The 21,709-nt window shown below is 31.7% G+C and overlaps 2 protein-coding genes across 4 annotated transcripts; one reads left to right on the top strand and one right to left on the bottom strand.

Moving 5' to 3' along the window:
- Positions 1-2,722: 2,722 nt before the first annotated feature.
- On the top strand, positions 2,723-4,357 carry LOC140827911 (uncharacterized). Its single transcript, XM_073190855.1, has one exon. It carries the CDS (start codon positions 3,291-3,293, stop codon positions 4,194-4,196), a length of 906 nt encoding a protein of 301 aa, XP_073046956.1. The 5' UTR covers positions 2,723-3,290; the 3' UTR covers positions 4,197-4,357.
- A 1,133-nt stretch (positions 4,358-5,490) lies between these two features.
- LOC140827912 (probable linoleate 9S-lipoxygenase 5) lies at positions 5,491-9,861 on the bottom strand. Of its 3 annotated transcripts, XM_073190857.1 has the most exons (10): positions 9,785-9,861; positions 9,468-9,686; positions 8,785-9,068; positions 8,380-8,620; positions 7,861-8,199; positions 7,672-7,757; positions 7,413-7,520; positions 7,022-7,326; positions 6,661-6,924; positions 5,492-6,368 (listed from the first exon to the last, which is right to left on the bottom strand). In XM_073190857.1, the coding sequence occupies exons 2-10, from the start codon at positions 9,682-9,684 to the stop codon at positions 5,600-5,602; spliced, it is 2,613 nt and encodes an 870-aa protein (XP_073046958.1). In that variant the 5' UTR covers positions 9,685-9,686; positions 9,785-9,861; the 3' UTR covers positions 5,492-5,599. The 3 variants fall into 3 exon arrangements, with proteins under 3 accessions (XP_073046959.1, XP_073046958.1, XP_073046957.1); XM_073190856.1 differs by having other exon boundaries at positions 9,468-9,826; XM_073190858.1 differs by lacking the exon at positions 7,413-7,520 and having other exon boundaries at positions 5,491-6,368; positions 7,567-7,757; positions 9,468-9,826.
- Between the last annotated feature and the right edge of the window lie 11,848 nt (positions 9,862-21,709).

Consider the following 21,709-nt stretch of genomic DNA (forward strand, 5'->3'; position numbering starts at 1 on the left):
CATGGGCTTTATTTATATGCATGTGGTGCCCCTCTAATCTAGACCCAGGATGACATTTTGTATGGCCCTTATTTACCGATAAAAATAATAACAAAAAAATTCATGTTAGACGATCTTACGAACAATTTTGTGAGACAAATATTATATTTGGATCACTCATAAAAAACTTATTATTTTTTATTATAAATATAGTCAGAGTTAATCGTATCACGAATAAATATCCATGAGATCGTCTCACAAAAGACATACTTTACTCATAACTTTATTTTTTTTTTTAACATTTCGCCCTGATAGTAACGACGAAATTCAAATATTTTAAGTCATACATTAGTTTAAGCAATATGTTTCAATTGTCCTACCCGACATAGATAATTACTGCATTCGATAATCTATCTCTTTTTGCAAACCTGTAACTTTGGCTTTAATATCAATTGTATAACCAAGCGTTTGCTGCATTACAAAAAACTATAGATGATAATAATGGTACAAGCCAAATGTTTTAAACCGTTCAACAATTCAAACAATACGTTTCGATCGCTCTAGACATTAATGCTTAGCATAATAATTATCAAAGTTTGGAAACGATATAAACCTAGTATAGCTTTTCTTTTGTTGTCTTTAAAAGGGAAAAAAAAATATTAATTATTAATGTGTCCTTATTTAGAATTAGAATTGGTGGTGACATAAATATTTATTAAAGAGGAGTATTGCACAGTGCAAAAGGGCTGTAAAGTGCAGCCGGTTGCTTTCATTGCAAAACATCCTTTTGTTTTCCAAGTACTTTTTATTTATATGTTGGCCACAAAAATGAAAATAAAATGATTATCTTTTTTATAAAGTAAATGGAAAAATTATTTAATGAATATTTTCGATAATATGAAATTACACGCAACATAACCCGGTGTCCTGATCTGTTCATAAAATAACAACATCATCCTTGATTTAAAATTTATCTTTAGAGATCCTAAATTTTAAAAATAACAAAAATTCCAATTTAAAATAATTATATTTTTGATTAGTTATCGAAAAATATTATAAAATCATTTTTAAGATTCTAGATTTCACTATAGTATCTCAAAATTTATACATAAAATTATTTTAAATCCAAATAATATTATAAGAGTAGGCCCTTGTGAGAAAGTATCCCGAATCTTTATCTGTGATACGGGTCAACACTACCGATATGCACAATAAAAAATAATATCTTAGCATAAAAGTAATATTTTTTCATGGATGACTCAAATAAGAGATCTGTCTCACAAAATACGATCCGTGAGACCGTCTCACACAAATTTTTGTCATATTATAAATAAAACTAATTTATGCAGGGGTAGAAGAGATGACATGTGACATGATTCTACATGAAATTTGAAATGCTATATAATAAATATAACAAAACAAAATAAATTTAAATAATCACACACAAATATTTGAGAATAGTATTTTTCTTGTGAAACGTGATCACGAATTTTTACTCCTGAATATCTATAATTATCAAGAAAAGTAATACATTTTACATCCCACATAAAATAAAAAAAAAAGTTCGTCTCACAAAATTTGCTCGTTCTTATAATGTTTGGATATATACAAAAGCTACTTTTTGACCATTGACAATATAGTGGCCAAATTTTGCCATTTATAGATCAGCATTCTGCTATTTAACCAATACCATGAAACCAGTAACGATAATAAATTCATGGACTGCTCAGATACCAATGAATTGAACCATTAAAATATTTTAGATTATTTTACTGAGATGTCAGAATTTCAAAACTTTTATTATTTTTGGAATGAAATTTTATTCTTCTTTATTTTTTAATGATGCATTCTCTGTAGTTTACGTCAGTTTATATGCATTCCGGCCGGCAGGAATGTTTCACTGATTTTTCAAGTTTACCTTTGTTTGTGTATATGTATTTAAATTTTATTAAATATATTTCTTGAGGAAAATTATTAAAAATATTTTAAGACACAAATTCTAAAATATTTTGTTTATAGTTCGATTTTTTTAACTTTATAAAGACTTTTACATACTTGTAACAATTTGTAAAAGGGCTTCATTTGAATAAATAAATGTTTTTTTTTTTCAAAATAGAAATAATTTTAAAATCTTTAGATATATTTGAAGACATGGATTTTTTTTAAAATAAAAAATAGATTAGCATACGGAAAGATTTACTCTAAATTACTAAATCTAAATAAAATAAAGGCTTCATGGGTGAATACTAAATCATATATTAAACTATATATTTGAGACAATAAAAGAGAAGAAGTATGTATGATTATGAAGAATGTAATATAATACAGTAAATGGACATAAATTCTAAAAATGTGAGGGAGTGTTTTTTTTCCCGCTTTTCATATCTATTCTATTTTATTAAAATTGAAGAGAATGATAATAACTATCTAAGAAGGATACCAAATTTTTCTTCCAACTTTTCCATTATATAATACTAATATTACAATTTTGTTTTTGTTTTTATAAATTTCAACACACATTTTTTTTAAATTTTTTTTATTTAAACGATTCAAATATCAATTTATTCCTATTATAATTTGTCAAATTTCAATTTAATCAATCGATAATGATAAAAAAAATCATACACATACATGCCTGTGCAGAATAACCCGTATACATAACATTAACATTGGCATTGGGCATTGGCAGCCATTTTCGAATTTTATTTTATTGGATTCCATTTTTTAATACTCTCAATCACTAACGCAGGCTGTCATGGAATCAGAGTGCTTTATCATGTGACCATCATTTTCTTTACAATTTTTACAGGTAAAGTTGAAAATGAAAACTCATCGCTTCGGATATGGTTTTCTGTTGGAATAAAAACAAATTGTTACTGATATATATCACAGTGATTCTAGTCCTCTGCTTTTTCTTTTTTTGGATTGCTGTTTTTAATTTTTCACCCGCAAAAATTGCCTCCAATCTTGAGCTTCACTTGTCCTTACCATTAAAAAACAGCTGATTTATTGGCATTTTAAATTCAATGGCTAGTTCATTCAAATGCAAGATCTTTCTCTTGTTCTTCTATAATACAGTTCCCTTTCACAATTTTTTTTTGTTTTAAAAAAGGGAGCTTTCAGCTGTGAAGTTTGATAATGAAGCTGGTTTGGACATTGGTTATTCATTTTAACTTCCATTTATTCGTTTTTGTTTAGTTTTTCATTGTGCTTTTCGATCTCTCCGGCTGAATTTGGCTTAAAGTTGAAAAGTGGGGGTTAAAGATCAGATTTTTGCAAACAAATCGTGCAATTTCTTGAATGTACTAAAGATGAGGGATTTCCCGTCTTGCTTTGGGGAAAATGGAGTTCAAGTTGCTGATGCTTCTTGCTCAAGTGTGGGGGCGAGTAAAATCTCTCAGAATTCTGTTACCTCTATTTATAAATGTAAATTGTTTGCTAAAACTTGTTTAATCAGCATTATGTGGGGCAAAAACTTGATGGGTCAATGTCTTAGTGTTGAAATAGGTGATGTATCGAATAATTTCATATGTAAAGTAGACGTGAGATCTTCTCTGTTCTCCAAGAAGAAAGGGTCCAAGTCTTTTGAAGTGAATTCGAGTAAACTTGAAGTTTTTTGGGATCTTTCTTTGGCAAAATTTGGATCTGGGCTTGAGCCAACAGAGGGATATTATATTGCAGTTGTGTGTAAAGGGGAGATGGTTCTGGTTATTGGGGATCTGAAGAAGGAGGCGCTCCAGAAAACTGGGGCAAAATTTTCCCTCTCTAGTGCAATTTTCATTTCTAAGAGAGAACACATTTATGGGAAGAGGGTTTTTGGTACTAAGGCACAATTTTGTGATAATGGGCGGATTCATGACCTGAGAATTGAATATGACATGAATTTGAGCGATGATCCGTGCCTTTTCGTTCGTGTTGATGCAAAAACTGTGATGCAGATCAAGCATCTGAAGTGGAAATTCCGAGGGAATCACACGATCTTGGTTGATGGGCTTCCGGTTGAAGTATTTTGGGATGTTCATAATTGGTTTTTCGGGCAGAGCTTAGGGAATGCTGTGTTCATGTTTCAAACTAGTTCATCAGCTGAGAAGTTGTGGGCTAGCCCCTCGATTTCAGATTCATCTATGTATTCCTGGAGTTGTTCGGAGAGTTTCAGGGAATCTAAATCATCAGGTCTTGGTTTTTCTCTGTTTTTGTATGCTTGGAAGAATGAATAGAGATTGTTTTTTTGATTCCTTGATAACTAACAATATGTCTCCGCTAGTCGTTACTATTCTTGAAACCTTTGGTTGAGTTTTGTTAATGGAGATGTACTTTTCATGTAGAACAGCCTTCTTGAGATATACAGTGCCAATATTTGGTCTCTTAAAAAGGACTATTCGCCATTCAAATGCACGTCATTTCCTCTTGTAAAATAGGCCAACTTTTGAATTGAAATCTATCCTCTGGTTTTGGTTAAGATTTAATCTTGGTTCTCGGGTACTTTTTGTTGAATGATTTGATAAAATCATTTATTGGAGATTGTGATTGTGTTGCCAAAGGAAGTATTTTTCTTCACGGAGATCGAAACAAGGAAGATTTATCGATTACATACGGGTATAATATTTACCCACCTTTGTGCTTATTAGTTTTTCCTTTACTTAAAGAACAAAGTGTTCTCCATTCTACTAATCGTGGACCATTTTCTTGCTGTGAAATCTGATGTTTTGTACCCTGGGATCATGTATTTCTCGTCCATTGTCGAGTGCCGACTCCCTTAAATACATAAAATGTACTTGTTTTCTGCTTCTGTCTGGCTTTGAAATTTGAATGCAAGTTGAATAAATGCTCTGTAATAGGCTGGGAAGAATTTAGATAAGCTGCTAATCCAGTAAATGCGACGAGATGATCACCTACCTTCTAATAGGAAAATTTTAAGTTTACATACGATTTGTCAAAAAACTAAAGGTTTCTTCCTTCCATTCAATCATATTATATGTTCAACTCCATGCATCTGACTAGATCGGCATGTCCTACCTTGTTTTGAAGTGCTAGCTTGTAAAATTTAGGACAAAACGTGTGCCACACGACAAAAAGTTATAGATGATAGTAATAGTATCTTTCAACTATCTACAATTTTACATCATGCATGCTCTCCTTATGAACTATTACGACTCGAAGCAAACTTGACTCAGGATGGAGCCTCTGGAGTTTGATTGCAAGATGCAATCAAATTTTGTTGTGCACTAAAGGAACATAATACATGTAGTTGTCATGCTTGCTTCATAGTCATTTTCCTTTTAACATAAGATTGTATGGTAAAGAGTGGGACAAGTTCATTCATGAGTTGAATTCTTGTACACTCATGTGGACGAAAAAAGTGTTTAATTGTGTCCCAAAATGTCCAAATATGGATGTCATTGTTCCTAAAGTTGAAATAATTCTATATTTAGCTTAACGTTTTTTTGAAACCGGTTGTGTAGGAAAATATTAAATTTGAGAAAGCTTGTGAATTTTTAAGAACAAAATGTTGATTTACCCATATATAAACATCTTACAATCCAAATCTAGACATGATCCTAAAATTCAAAAGCCAAAGTCATTTTCCCCAGAATTTCTAAATCTAAAAGTCAACTCAGCTTCAAATAGTGATACTATTAGGAATCCCCCTAACACCAAGTCCACCCTCCTTACTTTCATCCGATGTATTCGGATACAACAATGTATAGGGCAGCCGAACCGGACCCCATCGATTCCTTAATCTCCTCCCATTATTCCTCTCCAAGATTCTCTTCTCAATCTCCATTAATGCACAACTGAACTCTCGAAATGCTTTTCTTGCTCGATCATCATCTGTCCACTCTGGATCATCCCTCTGCCCGAGATAGATCTCATCCGTGGAATGCCTCGACAAGATTTCTATCAAAGAAACACCAAGAAGAGTTTGGAACTGGGCCGTGATTGTTTTCAAGAATGCCGAGTCTGGATTTGATTCGAGTTCTGTGAACTCGTGTGTTCCTGGCTTTGGCATGAGGCGTCGGCTCACGGTGGGACGGTTCGGGAGGTAGCCAGCGTAGGGATATTGCCCAAAATTTACTGCTGCATGAAGGGCTGAAGCAATCCAAATTATGGTTGAGCATGTTTTGATCAGTTCTTGTTGCGTCTGTAGTTTCGGCCACCATTGCTCATTTTTTATGTCTCCGTGGCCAACTTCACGTATCTCGGTCCACCAGGATTGTAGCTCAAAGTCTGCTTGAATTGTTTCGTTTGAGGGATAGTATAAACGACAGTATTTATCGACCCAGGCTTCGATTGCTGACCAGATGTCTAGGCCATCAACAGCATAAGGGTAGTCATCTATTAGGAGGCGAAGGCCGTGGGGCTTGGTTGAATCTTTTATCGCCATTCCTCTGTAGTGAAATCAAGACCAATAGTGGTATAGTAGTAAGATCTTTATCAATAAAAATGCACATTTTTGCTTATTTCTAATTAAGAGACGATGTGAATGCGTGCATGAGTTCCTTGGCTATTTGTGGTGAGTTTAACCGGAAATATTTCGTATTTGGAATAAACTACGAGCTGTAATACAATTTGATCTCAAGTTTGAATATGAAAAATGAGAATTATTCAATTCTCTTTGTGGTTCGTTCATAATCTTACTTGAGGGTGAGCTATTGGTACCCGTCGTTCTACATGACTCACCTTTTAAGAAGATCATCAGGAAGTCCCTGTTCAGTGAAGTTCCAATTCTTGTAAACAGCAGAAGACATTTCCATGGCATATCTTGCTGGGAAAACAGTTGCCTCAACCACACCACCAGCATTGATCAAGATTTGCCGTGCCAATGCGTTTATATGCATTGTATCACGGAAATGTGGTTTCAGAATCTTGTGTATCGGGTGAAGAACGCTCAGCTGTCGATTTGTTGCAATTATAAATGGCTCGATCACAGCATGTGTATTCAACCTGCAGTTTGAAACAAAACATGATTGAGCCCAATTCGAGTAAAACATTGATACCTTCTCGTTCATTTTCTAGATTTTTCTCTTGTTTTCAAGCTTACCAGTGGCTTATCAACTGATGGTATCCCGAATCATTTACTGCTGCGTAAGCTTTAGCGAGTTGCCAAATTGAGCCTTCGACTCCAGTCTGACAAGGAGTAAATACTTGGCTTACTGCACCTTGTTTGTCTCCATTTTCATGTGGTAAGCTTAATTCAATTGCTATTGGCTTCAAAGTGCCGTTTTCTTGGAGCAGTAGGAGAGTTCGAGTGGCGTAAGTTTTCGTGGCCGTTGTATTAATCCGTCTGAGATAAGTCATCATTGCATCATGATGATCTAATATGAACAATCTGTTACTAGCTATTGCCTGTTTTAAATCAACAAACTGGAATCAGCGAATCGTTGACATAAAAGTTATACAGCTCGAGAAATTAAAATCCACGAGGAATTTACATGTTCTACTGTTAACCCTTGCATGTGTTTTTCTATGTGCTCTCTTGTCATAGTACTGTGCTGGTTACCGTACACTTGGGGATCTAGCTTGCTTGTAGGTGGAAACTCCTGGATGATAAAAAGGGTAAGAAGTTTTTATTGTAACTGGACTTACTATTATGCATGTAAATAACCAGTTGCTATTAAAACCGTCGCTACTGTGAGCGTTTTCTTGTACCACAGTTTGAATATACATTCGAATACAAAAACACCCTTTAACCTCGAGATGTCGTATGTTCACAGGGTTCACTCCAGCTAGCATTTCTCGCCCGAACTCTTCATCAGTTCTCCAAGCCGTTCTATCCTCTGCATTAGAATCAAGAGAATCAGCTGCTGATTTTTATCAGATGAAATTCTAGAAAATAGGATGAAAGAATGTTGTTTTAAGTGTTAAGCGATATCAATACACCTTTGATTACATCCGGCATAGGGAACTTAAGGAACCTCTCCCCATCCGAATGGAGGAGCTCTTTTAGCAGCTCCCAGGGGATGCGTTTCCTGATTTTGTGCAATGAAACTCCATCAGGGAGTTTGATCCCACCTTCGTATAGGTTTAGCACGTCTTGGAAAGTGTCGAACTCATTAAAAGTTTTGTCGAATAAGGATTTGATCTCCGGGATCAGCACTTGACCAAGGGATTTCAATGCATCGCCGATGAAATCAGATAACTTCACTTGGCTAAACTTCTCATCTTTCGGGACGTAAACGTTTAAACTCAGGAGAGGCAATCTGGTTTCTGAGTTGGGATCTGCAATGCATGTCAGATGAACTTATAAGAATTTGTTGAAACAGTTCCAGACCCCCCAAAATACATTAAGCTGCGAAAGCAACTAGATATCAACGGGGAATGTAAATGCTGCACCGAATTGTATTGTGTAAAACCAAAAAGCCATAGTCCCAAAACATGGCAAAGAACAACACTTCAGACCTTTTTCGTTTGGTGGTCGACCAGTTCTTCCTCTACGCGGATAAGGGTATTCCTTTGATCCACCGAGCACCGGGCGAGAATAATCTATCCCTTTTTCGGGACTTCCTAAGTCATTGTAATATGCATAATCATATACTCGTTCCCAAGGCTTCAACATGCCCGAACCAGTCCCACGAAGATAGATCAGTTCTTCGTCTCTGTATAAACGAAGAGGTTCCGGCGTGTCACCTGGCAAATATGTCTGAAAATAAAAGAAAAACAGATCAGTGTATGAATGAATTTATTGGGCCAATATAGTAGGATGAAAAGGGTAGTCGTTCCCTTCAAAATGCACTAAATTATCATTTCTTCATCACCACAACATTATTCATCGATATATATAAGATATATATTCAAGCAAAATACCTTATTTGTGAAGAACACGCGGTTGTATTCATACAGACGCATTGGATAAACCCAAGAATTGCACACAAAATGGAGTGTACCATGTTGAGGAACATCACGTAATTCGACAGTCTTGAGGTAAAACTGGCTGTAAAGATTATTTTTAACGATAAGAGCACCTGGAATTCCCAAAGTTTCAATGTCCCAACGAAATGTAACGTTGAATTCTGCTGAAAGTGAAGTTATTTTTGACACCCATTTCTCCAAATATGCTGCTTTCCCAAGCTTGCCTCTTCCTCCATTTGCTACAAGATTTAATCACCCAACGTCGTATAAAACTATATATAAAAAATAGATGAAATTTCATGACAGTAGATTTCTACTCCATAATATCCCCACTCTAGTTCTTAAATCATACCCTATATATTATGCAAAACTAGGGACAAGATATTGAATTGAAACCTATGTGATTTTCTCAAAAACTATGTGCATAATGCGATTTTTTCGACGAATTAATCCCTATAGTTCTCTTGTTTTTTTTTCCACACGGTTGTGTAATTTTCTCACTACTGTAACATAACAAAGAAGCCTGAATATATATGTAGCTATCTCATATTCCTATTCATGTAAAAAAAATATAAAGAAAATTTACATGTAAAATTTATAATATTGTAAGCCAAAAGATTTATAGGAAACAAAATTACCAGGGTCACCATGAGTACTACTGATGAGATGAAACGACACAGCTTTACCAAAGATCTCATAAGTTTTATCAAGAACTGAAGCACAAACATCACTGCAGTCCACCACATTCTTTTTCTTCAACACAACCGTGCCTTTGATCTTCTTCTTCTTCTTCTTTTCAATCTTTGAACCGTCCCTCGACGTGCCGCATACAGTTTCGAGTAATTTCTCCAGCATTTCTGAGATAGAATCACTATTATTGTAAACAAGACAAACGTTGCAAGTTACTAATGTGTTTAGTTGAAACTTGAAAAGCAATGAAAATTGAGGAATATACAAGTTAGATGGTCTAAGGCTTCCCTCATAGAACTGTTTTCTTGAGAAAAACTTGATTTCCTGGAATTTACAATTTTATGCTACAAGTATATATTATTGGTATTTGATTCTAGTGTAAGTAACATATATAATTGTCAAAAAGTAAAAAAAAAAAAAAATTAATAATTTTCTTTATGACTTTCTAAAATTAATCAAAGGAAATTTTGGGTATAAACTAATTAATGCCACTAATAATCATGCTAATTAATAGCACTAAATTTAAGGCTTATGTGAGAATATGATTGTGGGGGTATAAAGAATTATTCAAGGCTAAAGGGACAATTTTTTTTAATAAACTTTATGGGTCTAAAATAATTATTTACTAAAGAAAATTCAAATGACACAGAAAAAAAATTTAAAATATATCGAAACAAAAAAATCAATATCAAATTCTCTATGCACACCGAAAAGTACGATTAGGACCAGATTATGCTACATCGGCATGAACCCAAATGAAATTCATGTGAGGGCTATGCATATTTTGTTAAACTCAGTTGGGCATAGAGTTTCCCGGATGGTTAATATGAGTGGTTGTTGTTTAATGTAAGTATGCTAATGATTAATTAGCTAATTGCATATATTGTGGGGTTGTTTTTTTTGTGGTCAAAAACTTGTGTGAGACGGTCTCGTATGTTGTATTTTGTGGACGGATATCTTATTTGGGTTATTCATGAAAAAGTATTACTTTTTATGCTAAGAGTATTACTTTTATTGTGAATATCGACAGAATTGACCAATCTCATAAATAAAATATTCGTAAAAATATCTCACAAAAGACCTACTCTTCTTTGTGTTACTTGCTTAGATATATATAAAGTATAATAAAGTGTAAATGTTTGATAAATTTTGTGCTGTACATGTGGCTAGAGATGGCGATTTGGGCTAAAAGTAACATGGAGGCTGTTTGGAATAATGGGATTTTACTTTTTTTTTTATTATTATTTACACTTATTGAAGAAATTATTTTGGCCTAAAAATATTTAATTTATTAAAATACAAGCACGAGTTTTTTTTTTTTTTTTTTGTGTGGCAGAAATTGCAAAGGAAAAAATTGATTATTAAACTACTTAAAAGGATGCAATTAAATAATATTTTATATATGCTATTTTAAAGTATATAAAAATAAAAATTTATGTATTTAATAATTAAAGTTGTGCAAAGTTCAATAACATCTATAAAATGTTTTAAAATTAATAGTATCGTCTCGGGTGATCATTTGATAAATAAAAAGTTATTTAGATCGATGGGTAAATTTTTTTAAAAATTAATTGTTTTTCTTCACAATATATTAAGACAATAATCAATTATATATTAATGCCCCATACCAAAAAATAAATAATAATAATAATAATAATAATGATGATGATGATGATGATGATGCTCAAGCTTTTAACATGAAATTGTAAATTAAAAGCCATTGAAACATCCCATCTTAAAGCATGAAAAAAGAGTAGGTTTTTTGTGAGACGGTCTCACGAATCTTTATCTATAAGACGAGTCAAATTTATCGATATTCACAATAAAAATTAATACTCTTAACATAAAAAGTAATATTTTTTTAATGGATGACTCAAATAAGAGATATGTCTCACAAAATACGATCCGTGAGACCGTCTCACACAAGTTTTTACCTCAAAAAAATACCCTTCAATTTTCAAAGAGACGATGAAAAGAGAAATAAGAAAGTGATGAGTTGATATTTGCTTATCTACCGTATGAGGAAAGTTCAATAATATCTATAAAATGTTTTATAATTTATAGTATCCTCTCGGTTAATCATTCGAAAAATAATTTAAAAAAAAAAAAACATTTAGATCGAGCACACCTCCTACCCATGCAATACGGTGATATTCATCTATTGGATATGATGAAGCATATCCAAATTGTACATCCAATATTTAGTGTCATCTTATTAGTGGACCCAGAGGTGTACATGGTAAGTGAGCAACAAGACTATATATATATGAAAGTAGAATTCATATTTTTCCAAAGTTCACTTCATATTCCTCATAACTACTTTTATTGCATTTTTTACTTCTTCTCCTCCCTAAATTCCTGCTTTACGTTTCTGCTAAATGGAGCGATGAATTATGAACGATGTTTACTAAGTTTTGGCACTGCAATAAATGCGATTTGTATTTTCGGGTCATTTTAGTAGTTTTCTAGCGATGTAAGTATGACATTTAATTCGACATAGACCAAAAGCGCTAGGAATCGACAACATTAATATACTTTTCTTGCTAACAATGGTAAGAATATGAGACTCTAGCTAGTTTTGAATTCAAAATGGTAAATTATTATTATTAAAGAAAAACTGAAGGAAAAAAGTGTCTAAAGTGAAATTTAAAAGCATATAGAAGTGATGGGTATAAAGTTACTGAGTAGGTTTTTTGTGAGACGATCTCACGAATCTTTATCTGTGAAACGGGTCAACCTTATCGATATTCACAATAAAAAAGTAACATTTTTTCATTGATGACCTAAATAAGATATGTGTTTCATAAAATACGACTTATGAGACCGTCTTACATAAGTTTTTGCTAAAGTTAGAAAAAAAAAAAAAAAAGAGAGAGAGACACAGGGAATGCAGTTGAAAATATTTTAAAGCTAAAAAATGGTTGATTCTTTCATATTATTCTTTACTTTGAACATGGCATTACCGATTTTTATTTTTATTTTTTAAAAAAGAGAGAAACCTTCGAATTTTGATATACCTCTATGACTCTCTAAGGGTGATAGAAATACAAAAGAAAATATTTTTAAACATCTCAAAAATTATTGTTGTCGATTATGTATCATAAAAAAAAAAAAGCTGAACTTTTCGTAAAAACTTTTTATTTACTTGTTTATACTATTTCTCTACGAGCTTAGGGGTCTATTTTTCAGATTAATTTTATTTGTGATGTATATAGTTATTCTCCACTCGATTGGCATAAAAAATTGTACAAAAAGTACTGTAATTATAAAATGTTTGGAGAATAAAATGAAGGAACAATTAGCGTTGATGTAACTTTTTGCAATGCTTGGAATTCGAATACAATGTATAATATATATCAATGTTGTTTGAATGAATTAGTGAAGCGATGGTATTTTTGTAAGATGTAGCAATGGTAGGAGATAGGGCAAGAATTAATAACAATCATTTAAGCTAGTTGTACAACGACCAAGTCCATTAAATCAATAGAGAAACAAGAAAGTGATGGTAGGAAATTATAAAATGTACGCTATTTAACCAATCCATGATTTTATAGGAATATAAACTAATCCATGATTATATATATATATATATATATATATATATATATATATATATATATATATAAAATCCATGATTTTATAGGGATATATATGTTGAAATTAAATACGTTTAAAATTAAATGTTTGGTTGCCCTTAATGGTTAATAAGAAAAAATAAATGAGACATTAAGGACGTTACGATAAGATCAGTTAGGTTGGGAGTGCTGACTATCAACGAGGCTCCAAGTCTGATTGAAAGTTGTCTTATCAATAAGGCTCTTTGAATTAGTGTTTCCCCTAAACACGTGCATTACTGAGAGAAATAAATAAGACCTAATATGTTTCTAAAGTAAGAAAACTTACTCTCATTGAATGGTTTTGTGAATCATTACTGAGAATGCAAAAACTATATATTTTCAAAAAACCACTCGATATTTTCCCCTAAACACTTGCACTTGTGTTTTTTAAAGTAAAAATACTTAGTCTCATCGAGTTGTCTTATGAGCACCCAACTAAATTGAAAAATGGGTATTTGGGATATCAGATGCTTACATTCCGAGTTCTTTTCAAATATTGAAGTATTATTTTAGCAGTTAAATAATGTGATTGATTATGATCAGATTGAAAACCAATATGCAGACATACAACAAATATAACATCAGGTTGACTGGAAAAATAGTTCGGAAGAATGGTCCGATGATTCCTTTGATTATTTTATACTTAAATGTAGATGATCAACAAGATAAGTAAATACGATAGAGTACCATTATCCTAATGCAATAATTCTTGCTAAGAAGAACTCCCATGTTGTGGCAATTCCACCCAGAAGGTAATGAGTTATGCTAAGAGCTACCTGTTTGTGGTCTTTCCGTCGATAAACACCATTCGGCAGCTAGTTGAAGAACGATGGATCGAAACGACTTTCTTGTCGAAGACCTTTGTGTAAATGACATAATATATGGAAGTTCAAAGGTAAAATCTTCCTACGTATCATCTTCTTCCACTTAAGAAGGAGTTCACTAGAAGACTTTGATTTTACAAATCTTTTGTAACAACTTGCTTCACTCTTAGGTCTTATCGACTGTCTAAGTAAAAACTCTTAGTAACTTTTAGAGCTATTGAGACTTTCGATCAAACAACAAAAACTTCACATATATAATAAAGAATCAATTCTAAGATTCAAAAATTTTTGCAATACCTCGAACTGTCTCTTGCAGAAACGGTTGATTAGTTGTTTCCAAGCTTTGATTGATAATTGTAGATCTGATAATATATTGAAGAAGGAGCTGGTGAGCAGTGTATGATATATATGAGAAGTGTGCTCATAAATTTTTGAATATGCCAAACTTCTTTTTGAATTTATTGTTTCGAATGTATCTTTTTTTGTCGAGTTCTTGCTTTCATTCTCTATACACAATACTGGAGTCTTTTATTCCATTCAACGACTCTTTGTGTTGTAATCCGACCATATAGACACATCATTGTTACTTGTTGTACCTTTCATTAAATGCTCTTTAATGTATTTCATGTTTTGTGTTTTAAAAGTCCTCTTTGTAAAAAAAATTACCAGACTACATACTGATGTACTGCCTTATGTAAGATGAGAATTCGTAGGATACGCGCAATATTTCTATTTTAAACTATCGACACATCTGTTGACCTTCACAAATATCTTTAACTATGTCTGATCGAAAATTACTTTAGTATATCTCTTAGCGGTCCGATCGAGTGACATATTAGTTTAGTGCAATGGTTGAGTAACTTATCGGTAAAGACACTTAATAGTTTGCGATCATTTACCCTTCTTTTGAACACCGGTAGTGTGCTGTTTTTTATCTTTTGAAGTACGATCGAGTACTTAAATACATGAATAACTAATACAATGAATTATTGTTTCTTATCAAAACTAAAAGATTTAACAGGATGGATGGGAAAGCGTTGAGAGCTCATGGCATACTTAAATTGAAAGGGCTATTGATGGGTTTAGCACAAAGATGTCCTCTTGTAGCGAATACATGGGGTGGACCCATTTTTGTACAGTGGGCTATTAAAAAAGCCTTATGTTATGTAAATAATGAGAAAAAAGCCTCTGCAGAATCCTAATACACTAAATATATATGCTTAAAACCAACGAAAAGTAGCATAAATAATTTAAGTTCGAGAGAATGGACTCCCACAGTTGGAATCAATAATAGAGCACCAGCGTTTAAGCTTTACTATTATACAGAAACAAACCTTAATTTACCGGTTTCACATAAATCGGCCGATATGGCTGTGTAAGATTATATTTTTTGTCTTATAACTAACATGTTTTATATTTTTGGCTTATTTCACAAATTTTTCTTTAGAATGTTGGCGTGGTGTCGAAAATGATGACGTGTTATCAAAATGGGACATTGCTAATGTCTTTGATCTTGCACTAACACAAACAAGGTGCTAATTAATGGACATTGAGTTTCCCTTACTTGATCGAACACTGAAAACTCAGTTATTTCAACTACATTAAATCGATCTTTCAAATGGGTCAAAACTCTCTAGTTTATGACCGCTTCTATGTGTTACTAGTTGTTGTTTTATTGAATTGCTTCATTGATAGAATCGCGATTCCACTTTGGAAATCGTACAAGTAATATCATCATAAATGTAATTTCTCACGCATTAATTAATAATGATGGATGTAACGAAAGTTTTTGTGGAGAAAATAGCTCCCATTTGAATTTATGGTTCTCTCTTAGTCGGATCCATCTAAGCCGATTAGTTCGCATCTCTTGATGTAGATTATTTTGATAAAACAAAAACAAAAAACAATGTGCCTAATCGGTTAGAAAAGATCGATTAAATATATAAATTAAGGTATTATCAATTTAGAATTTGCATAAATATATAAGGTATTGTATCGGTTTTTAGTAATTAAAAATATCTAGAAAAAATTACTTATTGGCAAAAACTTGTGTGAAACGGTCTCACGGATCGTATTTTGTGAGATAGATCTCTTATTTGGGTCATCCATGAAAAAATATTACTTTACTTTTTATTGTGAATATCGGTATGATTGATCCGTTTCACAGATAAAGATTAGTGAGATCGTCTTACAAAAGATCTATTTCGAAAGAAAATATATTTTATATTAAAAAATGAACCAATTTCAATATTATACAACGTGTTATAACAGTAGAAAAGTAGAGGTTTTGAGAAACTCCAGTTGACAAAATGTTGGAGATTAGGTACATTGCATGTGTAAATGTCAATTTCCATTCAATAAATTACAATTAAAACGAATTAATTATTATTCAATGCATGTCATTATATAGTTGGAAGCAATAGTCAATTAAATTAATTATTTTTAGCCCAATAACTTTATATTTAGAAATAAATGGCTATCGTTAATGTAATTTAAACCTACATTTGACGAATTATGAACTATGAGTGAACTTTACTCCCACTCCAATTAATTAATATGTAGAGTTTAGGCATCCGCATCCGTCGGAATTAATCCATGTTAATAACTCTCCATCTCATCAAAAATGATGGGGTCCACGAGCCACATATTCATTACATTAACACTTCCCCATTATTAACACACACCCATATTCATTTAATTTCAACTTTCATTATTTATGGGTCCCACTATCCACTTACTCACTTATTTTTTATTTTTAATTATTTCAATATCTTTCTAATATTTTTAAAATTTTACAACAACTATTACTAAAAATAAGTACTATTATTATTTTACAAATAACTTCATTCCAATATTCATTAAAATATTATTAAGAAACGAAAAAAAATTGGAATCTTTTTTTTTTGAAATATTATTCAACACAATCTCTTTAAAAATACCACAAAATACAATGAAAACGAATTACGATAATTGAAAAGAGAATTACATCAATAAAAAATTACATATTCCATTTTGCGACGGTTTTTTAAAAACCGTCGCCGATTGCAATTTTTTTTTAAAGAAATTCGAAAGATGCGACGCTTTTGAATTTGCGACGGTTTTTGAAAAACCGTCGCAAATTTCGGATTAACGGCGTTCATTCTGATGAATTTTTCTGCTGACTTGGCACAAAAAATTAATAACACCTCCACCCACATTGGTGCTTTAATGTTAATGGGTGTTAATAACACCCATTAACATACCAATGTGGGTGCCCTTAGACATACATAAAATTCATTGATTCAATTTTATATTATTAAATTAAATAAAAATGAATTAAAAAATATATAATTTGTTTAACAATCTCATGTTCAATTTAATTATCGAATCAAACTGATAAATGGTGTTTAAGAAGAAGAGTATGTCTTTTGTGAGACGGTTTTATGAATCTTTATTTGTGAGACAGGTCAACCCTACTTATATTCACAATAAAAAGTAATATTTTTAGCATAAAAAGTAATATTTTTTTCATGGATGATCTAAATAAGAGATCCGTCTCAAAAATACGACACGTGAGATCGTTTTACACAAATTTTTGCATAAGAAAACAATATCATACATTGGACATTTTTCGATCGGGTTTTCGTTGTTAAGAGATATATCAATTCAACACATGTGGCTAATGAAACGGGACATCAATTGGTTCGACGTGCCCTAACTTAGAAAAAGTTTAGTAGGGATTATCCTACTTGTTTTTCTGAAATTGTATCTAAAGATTTAAAGTTTTCGTTTTAATACAATTTCATTATCAAAAAATAATAATAATAAAATAGTTGGGAATTTTTAGATTGATGCATGAGATTGATCTATTTTAGAAAAAATAAAAAAAATTGAAAAAATGAAAATCATATGAATCACGTGTATTTGAAAGATCTAATTAATTTCTAAAAAAAATTGAAAATTAAAATTTTTAGATTGATGCATGGGATTGATCTATATAATTTTAATTTTCAATTTTTTTTAGAAATTAATTAGAACATTCAAATACACGTGATTCATATGATTTTCATTTTTTCAATTTTTTTCTTTTTTTCTTTGAAGGCCAAATTATTTTAGATACAATTAAATATTAAAGACAAAAACTTCTGTGAGATGATCACACGAGTCATATTTTATGAGATGAGTATGTTAAGAATATTACTTTTTATTGTGAATATCGGTAGAGTTGATCCGTCTCACAGATCAAGAGACTGTTTCACAAAAAATCTACTTAATATTTAATAAACTTTTTTTCAATTTTTTTTCTCACGCTAAAACATTTGTGAAATCGAATGAGATTCAGTGTGGTAAATTTTTTATCTATACAATATTGAGTTGATTAATATAAATAATATGAGAGCCAATAATTGAATAAATAATAAAATTATCATAGTTGATAGTGATGATTAAGACTAATCTTTTTATTTAAGTCAATTTTATAATACATTTTTTAAAATATTATATAATTTATTATATGCACCAACATTGGTATTCTGTAAGTTGATATAGTTATAAACATGCCACGTAATTACGAATACCCCCTCCTCCCAACTTTTAATTCTTTAAATAAAATAATCAAATGTCACGTCGACATAAATGGCTTTATTAAATCAAAATTAATTTTGTTGACAAGACAAGACATAAGAAAATGATTTAAGACAAAGTATTTTCTCGAAAAATATTAAACTAAACAGAATCAAACGTTACCTTGCACGAAATATATGATAAAATATTAAGAATTTATTCGGAAATAGCCACACGATGCATCTACATTTAATAAAATAGCTGCCACCGCAAAAGTTTGTTGAATTAGATAAGGTTTATTTTATATAGAAAATTGTCTTTTGTATTTGAGATATTACAAAACTCATAATATAAGAAAAAAGTTATTAAAAAAAATAAAATAAAAAATTTGACTAACATCTTATGTCTAGTTACTGTCTATATTATAAAGCATCTGAGCATTATATTAACTAATTTTTGTGTCTTTTGGTGTAATATCATATATTTTCAAAAATATTTTGAATTTATTAAAGTGTTTATTTCTTTTTATCTGATTATATAATCACATTTTAGATATCATTCATAATAAAACAAATATAATGATACTTATTCCAAATATGTGCGCCAGATAGTATTAAGATTTATTCATCATCGGATTCAATAATTGTTCTTGTCAATAAGGCAATCGATACTTGATGTTTGGATGTTGTACAATTTAAAATATTAAAGTCACATTATTATTAATAGCTATATATAACTTTTAGCAAAACGTTAAAAGTTTGATTCTACTATTCCGAAGTTACATGTTTGATTCTCTTGAGTTGTTGCAAGTAAGGTCCTTGTTGGGTGCAATAATTGTCCTTGCTTGGTAGAGCGATCGAACCATGATGTTTGTACTGTTGTAGCTTTTGATAAAGCGGTAAGCACTCGGTCTTACAATTAGTATCAGAGTCAAGGTCATGGGTTCGATTCCCATTGATTGCAAGGAGTGTAATTATTGGGAGGGAGATTGTTGGGTGCAATAATTGTCCTTGCTTGGTAGAGCGATCGAACCATGGTGCTTGTGCTGCTGTGCGGTTTAAAAGATTTGAGTTGCACCGTTACCACTAGTTATAGCTTTTGTTAAAGCGGTAAGCACTCGGTCCTACCGTCCTTAGACGAAATTTCATATCGTCAAACCACATGAGAGATGTTGGACATTTAAATGAACGTATATCAATCTCTTGTGACGTGTTTTAAAGCCGTGATGCATTTGGTTTATTGAAATATGAATTGTTTGGTGCAAAAATTATCCTTGTTAAAGAACGATTGATACATGCATGACGAGGTTTACGAGGAGTTGTACGTTTGCAAAGTCGTGACAATCTAAGAAAGATTTATCCATAGATTAGGCCATCTTGGACAGCGGTGAAGCCACTATTCGAGAGGGCTAGCTAGCCTTAGTCTCAGCAAAGCTTAGCAAGGTGAGTTCCCAACAAAAATTTGTGATCATGTGTCGTGTTGTGTGTGCTATGTTTTGAAAGAGAATTTAGTAAATTCATTCATCTTGCACTCGGTGTTGTCTTTTTTTTTTTTGTTTATTAATACATATTCACATCGATTAATACAATACAAAGGTATTTCAAATGTTTTTTTCTTGACAAATCTTGACATTTGACCCTAGACGAAAATACCATTATATCGAGACTTGAGAACATGGAACTTAAATCACCTCTTGCATGTAACATTGGTCTTAGGAAAACATTTCAGGCAAGTTTTACAAGAATTGGGACATTGTGAAATGACAAGAACATCCTTCGACATAGAAATGGTTTACCACGACGACAGACACAATGCAACGCTATAGGTAGAGCTTGGAACTGTATACTCACATGGCTTGTAATGAGATTTAATGGCATCACATGTTACCACTATACACATATATATATATATATATATATATATATATATATATATATATATATATATATTTGTGTGTGTATATATTTGTGTGTGTGTGCACGTGGCGTGTATGAATGTATAGATACTCGTCTTCGGATATGATACGAGTGCCATGCAAAAATATATCGACTCCATGATATAATTAAGTATGCACCTCAAAGTCATATTCTATGAAGCTAGAGATGTTAATTCTCACAAATTGTCGATATAAAATCAGTAATTTAATTAATTATTAAAGTTTCAATTGGTGTTTTTAAATCCCAAATCCTGGTTTATCACTTTTTTTGACCTAATATCCAAAATTTCGATTCTGTTTTTTTTTTTAAAAAAAAAAAGAAGAAGAAGATAAGCAAATTTTATTCGATTAAAATAAACACTTAATTTGATGAGAAATAATGCTTACGGGCGTAATAACAAAATTTATACAATATGCAATTTTCATCATGAAAAAGCCATATATATCATGTCATTTAACCCAAGCACATGTGGACTCAATAAAGAACAAGCATCTCGAGTAAATTTATTATAAACCTCGTTTATTTTAATTAGTTACAATAAAGTACACTTTAAATTACACTAAATGCTATCTAATTCTTTAATTATTCAATAAAAAAAGCTCTCTAATCCAAATTTTGTATGTTGTCTCTGGCACGCATGAACCAATGTTCATCTGTTGGGATTTGCTTAAAATAAATTAGTTTATTTTTAGAAAGTTTAGCTAATAAATTCCGTTTCTTTAGGAACGCTTAGTTGGTTGATTTATTCAAAGTAGTTGGAGTAATTGACTCCATTTCTTTCTCCTAGTTTGTTATGCTGTACGGCTTTATAAAGCCATATTCTACCTTCAATAAATTAAGCAATTAGTCCCATTTTCTTTTGTCATTCTTTTCTATCACAACTCTTTTTCAACATTTGGTATCAGAGCCAGGTTGATAGGGTCTGATTAAATTAGAAAGCAGTAGCTCTCTACGTGATTAAGGATGGCAACAGAAAGCTCATTTGTACAACCAGCTGTACCGAAATTTGATGGACACTATGATCACTGGGCAATGCTCATGGAAAATTTTCTAAGATCCAAAGAATATTGGATGGTCGTGGAGATAGGGGTACCTGCAGCAGCAGAAGGTGGAACCTTATCAGAGGTAGAGAAGAAACATATTGAGGATCAAAAGCTGAAAGACTTGAAGGCTAAGAATTATCTATTTCAAGCTTTAGATCGATCAATTCTGGAGACGATTCTTAATAAAGATACAGCCAAGAGTATATGGGATTCAATGAAGCATAAAT

The sequence above is a fragment of the Primulina eburnea genome, chromosome 3 (assembly GCF_022965805.1).
Source record: "Primulina eburnea isolate SZY01 chromosome 3, ASM2296580v1, whole genome shotgun sequence".
Classification (NCBI taxonomy): domain Eukaryota; kingdom Viridiplantae; phylum Streptophyta; class Magnoliopsida; order Lamiales; family Gesneriaceae; genus Primulina; species Primulina eburnea.

Coding starts and splice junctions, on each gene's coding strand:
- LOC140827911 (XM_073190855.1), top strand. CDS start 3,291: ATGAGGGATTTCCCGTCTTGCTTTGGGGAAAATGGAGTTCAAGTTGCT.
- LOC140827912 (XM_073190857.1), bottom strand. CDS start 9,684: ATGCTGGAGAAATTACTCGAAACTGTATGCGGCACGTCGAGGGACGGT. Junction 6,925..7,021: donor CATCAGTTGATAAGCCACTG/GTAAGCTTGAAA, acceptor TTCAAACTGCAG/GTTGAATACACATGCTGTGA. Junction 6,369..6,660: donor CCTGATGATCTTCTTAAAAG/GTGAGTCATGTA, acceptor ATTTCACTACAG/AGGAATGGCGATAAAAGATT.